Source organism: Lucilia cuprina, chromosome 2 (genome assembly GCF_022045245.1).
Source record: "Lucilia cuprina isolate Lc7/37 chromosome 2, ASM2204524v1, whole genome shotgun sequence".
NCBI lineage: Eukaryota > Metazoa > Arthropoda > Insecta > Diptera > Calliphoridae > Lucilia > Lucilia cuprina.
The window spans coordinates 13,409,851-13,414,922 of NC_060950.1; the positions used below are offsets into that span (position 1 = coordinate 13,409,851).

At 34.2% G+C, this 5,072-nt stretch overlaps 2 protein-coding genes across 2 annotated transcripts in view; one reads left to right on the forward strand and one right to left on the reverse strand.

The window, feature by feature from the left end:
* LOC111677652 (exocyst complex component 2) overlaps positions 1 to 2,361 on the forward strand; it is a 3,330-nt gene extending 969 nt beyond the window's left edge. Inside the window, exons 3-8 of the mRNA XM_046947715.1 lie at positions 171 to 453; positions 520 to 683; positions 743 to 1,182; positions 1,241 to 1,555; positions 1,615 to 2,031; positions 2,091 to 2,361. Coding sequence (XP_046803671.1) covers positions 171 to 453; positions 520 to 683; positions 743 to 1,182; positions 1,241 to 1,555; positions 1,615 to 2,031; positions 2,091 to 2,229 — 1,758 coding nt within the window. The 3' untranslated portion in view covers positions 2,230 to 2,361. The remainder of the gene's footprint in view (positions 1 to 170; positions 454 to 519; positions 684 to 742; positions 1,183 to 1,240; positions 1,556 to 1,614; positions 2,032 to 2,090) is intronic.
* Positions 2,362 to 3,778: 1,417 nt separating this feature from the next.
* LOC124421475 lies at positions 3,779 to 4,899 on the reverse strand. The gene has a single exon (XM_046956738.1). It carries the CDS (start codon positions 4,868 to 4,870, stop codon positions 3,905 to 3,907), a length of 966 nt encoding a protein of 321 aa, XP_046812694.1. The 5' UTR covers positions 4,871 to 4,899; the 3' UTR covers positions 3,779 to 3,904.
* Between the last annotated feature and the right edge of the window lie 173 nt (positions 4,900 to 5,072).

Sequence of the window (5,072 nt, forward strand, 5' to 3'; positions counted from 1 at the left end):
TAGATAGATAGATAGATAGATAGATAGATAGATAGATAGATAGATAGATAGATAGATAGATAGATAGATAGATAGATAGATAGATAGATAGATAGATAGATAAATGAACAAATATATTGATAAATACATATCTTTTCCCATCTTTGTAACACATTTGATCTCCTTTTTAGATCTTCCGTAAAGTAATGGAAGAAGTCGATCAACGTATTTTACAAATTCGAAAACAATTACACGAAAAAGTTGTAAAAATGCCCCAAAGCGTTGAACAACAACGTAAACTTATCAAAGCTCTAATAAGTTTAGAAGTACAACAGTCCGGGACTAGCTTAAATGACAAGCTACGCAATACTGACCCAGCCTGGGATGCCATTGATGCAAGATCAAAATATTTGGAACAAACATTTAAGCAAACATTTGAACAATATGCCAGCAAAGATGCTCAAGGAGCAGAGAGTAAGATTTTAGATATAAACAAATCAAATTTATATAATTTTCAAAAAAAAAACAACTTCATTATAGAAAGTAAAAATCGTGATATATCTCAGACACCTAATCGAGTACTGTTCTGTGAAGAGATCTGTGAAATAGCAGCATCACAATTACCAGACTTGTGGCGTTTGGGTCAGATGTACTTTACGGGAGAACTGAGAGGTCCCAATGATCCCAGACCAGGAGATTTCAAGGTAGGTTTTTATTTTTATAAAAACAACCAATAGTTTTTCTATAACTTTAATATTTATAGCGCATGATTTTAACTGCCATTGAAAAATTCTGTATTTATCTAAAAGTGGCTATGTGTACCACAGATTCTGAGGCACGTACTCTAAGGCAATCAGTAGGTCTTATATGGCCTATAAATCATGGTTCTCATGATGTTTTTAAATCTTGGCTACCGCAATGTTTACGTTATACTCGCATAACTTATGCCACTTTAATTAGTTTGGATTTACCTTCGTCTGCTTTGGATATTGTGCAAAAATTCATTGATGCAACACGTTTGCATTGTTTCTCCAACATTTTCGAAAAGGCTACACAAAATTGTAATAAACTTACAGAATTAGAAACCTGGGAAATGGGGGTGGAAGATTTTCCAGGTGCTACTCTACTACCACAACGTTTGGAGGAATTGTTAATTGAAACTTTGGAGGAGGCTCAGCAGTCCTGTATTAATCCGGAAATGAGGTAGTTATACTAAGAGTAAGATAAAATTGATTCTTTTTAAATTTTGTGAAATTTATAGAGAAGGAAATCTATTGGAGTCAGAATCCGATGGTCAGCGTGAGGTTTCTTTGCGCTTGCAGCAGTTACTTTTATGTTTTTGTAATGTTATACAAGAGTTGGCTTTTCATTCCCATAAAGAGGAAACACCAACCCACAATGTTTCCCAATTACTAGGCTATCCCAATAATCAATCCAGTGGCCCGGCTTCTGGTAGATTTACCAGTTTATCAACTACCACAGCCATTACTTGGGAGCAGCGCATGTTATGCTGTTTGGCAAATTGTGCCTATTGCAATAAAAGCTTTTTCCATAAAGTGGGCAGCCTATTTGAAAAGTAAGCGAAACTTGTTAATTTTCGAATGTCAAAAAAAGAAAACTTAAATCTTTTTCCAGATACGGTTATCCTTTACCCTCTTTAGCTATTGAAACGGCTCGTTATTCGGTTAACAAATTATTTTCCAACATCTTGGATGCCTATGTAGAGCATAAAGGTGATCCTTTGGTGGGTACAATTGAACCCTCCATGTATCTGGGTGCCTTTCAATGGGACATTGAAATGTCAATTGGCCAGTTACGCCCTTACGCCCATGAATGTTGTGATAATTTAGTGGGTGTTTATTCGGAAATTTTCACCATATCTCCAGCTTTATTAAGACCCATACTTGAGCCTATTGTATTGACTATATCCGAAGAGTTGGCACGTTTAATGAGTTGTGTACCCCAGTTCAGTTATACCGGAGCCATACAAGCCAGTGTTGATATACGTTTGTTAAGAGATGCTCTTAAATTGTATACAAATGAAACAGGAAGGTGGGTTTTTATTGTTAGTTCTTTTCCTTCTATGTGTGATAAATCTTATTTGTTTGCAGAAACTATTTCCTAGAGGCTTTAGAAGCCATCAATCCTCCTTTAGATGTAGATCAACAAAAACATGCTGACGAAATATTGGAACGTGTTAAAGAACGCATGAAACTGCAATTAATGTGTTTTTCCGTTAAAGAACCTTAGAAAGTGACGTAAAATTATTTATTTATAAAAATATTATTGATGGTATTAAAGTTTTAAATAATATGCTTATTTATGAATAAATATTCGCGAAAATTAATAAATTTTTAAACTTTATTACATTCCAAACTTGAATTTTCAATTTTTTTTCTCAAAATTAAACATTTTAAGACTAGTCTATAGATTAAACTATAGACTAGACTATAGAATAGACTATACTATAGCCTTGACTATAGACTAGGCCATGGACTAGACTACGGACTATACTATGAACTCGACTAGAGACTAGACTATAAAGTAAATAAGACTAAAACATAGACTTGATTATAAACTAGACTAAACTTTACCTCGGCTTTGTTATTGTAACAGTTCGACTGTGGCCGATAGTTCTCTAATGGGAAAAACTTTCGGTTGATACAGCAGTCGCTGGATTGACAATCTTTGGTCGAGTTTGACTCGGGTCGTTTGGAAGCGAATATCCAATCCCACTAATTAAACTAATCTATAGATTTGCCTATAAACAAGACTATCTTATAGATTCGGATTAATTTTTAAACTGGACTATATATCCGACTGTAAACTAAACAATAGACTAAATATTTGGTTGTAGACTACACTATTGACTAGACTACAAACAAGACTATATACTAGATTACAGACTAGACTAGATTATATACTAGACTATAGACTATAGTCTAGACTGCAGATTGAACTATACACAAGACTAAAAACGGAGACTAGATTACAGTCTAAACTATAGACTAGACTACGAAGTGAACTATAGATTATACAGATCCGCTTGTACACTAAACAATAGACTTAATACTTGGCTGTATACTAGACCTTAGACTAACCTATTGACTAGAGAACAATCCAGACTATAGTCTATAGACTAGATTATAGAGTAGATTATAAGCTAGACTATAGACTAGGATAGACTACCGTCAACACTATAGTCTAGACTATAGATTAAACTATACACTATACTAAAGACAGGGTCATAGTCTAGATTACAGACTAAATAATAGACTTGACCACGGAGTGGACTATAGATTGTACAACAGTATGGACTATAGATCCGACTGTAAGCTAAACAATAGACTAGACCTTAGACTAAGCTATTGACTAGACAACAAACCAGTCTATAGACTAGATTATAGACTAAACTATAGACTAGATTATAGAGTAGATTATAAGCTAGACTATAGACTAGGATAGACTACAGTCAAAACTATAGTCTAGACTATAGATTGAACTATACACAATACTAAAGACAGGGTCATAGATTAGATTACAGACTAAACTATAGACTAGACCACGGAGTGTAACTAAACAATAGTAAACTGTAAACGTCTGTAAACTAAACAATAGACTAAATACTTGGCTGTAGACTAGACCTTAGACTATTGACTATACAACAAACCAGACTATAGACTAAATTAGACTAGAATATATACCAGTCTATAGACTATATTATAAACTTGATTCTGGACTAGACTATAGACTAGACAGTTAACTAGCAATTCTAAATAGTAAATTAAAGAAAATTTTATTGTTTATTAAATAAATCAGGCTTTATTTATTAATCTATCAAGGATAACATATATGAAACGTTTCAAAGTTTCCATACGACCTATTTCCACGTTTTAATGTAACACACTTAGATGGCAGTTATAAATTATATTTTAAAATCAAATGACATTTTACCATCAGCTTGGAATTTATCAATATTATCCTTAATAGCCTGTTCCACATCGATGGTATTGAATTTTTCTTGTATACGCATTTTAATAGGATTCTCCAAAGCGTCCATAATTTGATAACGCAAAATATTTGGTAAAATATTGACAACAAATTCCATAATATAATCCAAAGTACCCGCACCATCACAACGCACTTGTATATTACCCAAATCAATTTGTAAATCATTAATAACCGGTCTCTTGCGTGTATCTAAAGCTTGACTAACACTAACAGTTATACGTATATGCTGAACGGTGAATTGGACATGTCCCACACGTGACACAAGACCACAACCCACTTCCCATTGACCGGCACCAGCTATTTGTTGGGTGCCAACTTTAACCTTAAGGGTGACAGTGTTATTTTCCATAGAAACCACAACATCGCCCACACGATAAAACGAGGAAATACCATTAATCCAAGTGTTTGACATTTGCATGCTAAACACACCCACCGTACGATTATAGTCGGGCATGCGGTAGGGATCGTAACCCATTTCACGTACTTTTTTGCGACCCTCGGCAATGGCCATATCTAGAGGTGTTATGGAATTAGGCAACAGCTTATCACCCATTAATTTAACAATATTATTATTGATTTCTTCGCGCAACTTCTTATCAGCCTCCTGCAGCATAAATGGTTTCATCGCATCAAATACCAGATTGGGTGCAGAGTTTACTATACCCTGAAAAACAGTACCTAAGAAACCTAGGTTTTGGAAATCCATTGACATGTCCTTGAAAGTTATATCCATTTTAATACGTTCGGTGGTTAAATGGCCATCACGTTGGACTTGCAGTGAGGCTATAGCCTTGACATAAACCTTTTTTAAGATGACAGTAAAAGGTCCATTTGCTTTAGAGATGAATGAACTAAGCGTGTACATGCCCTTGGTTACCATTGTATCCAGTTCAATGCCAGCTTCGACCTATTAAAATGAAATGAAAAATATGCAATTTTTAGAAATGTTTTGAAAAGTTAACATAATTCTATGTTAAGACTAGAATTTAGACTAGCCAATATAACAGACTATAGACTAGACTATAGACTAGACTATAGACTAGACTATAGACTAGACTATAGACTAGACTATAGACTAGACT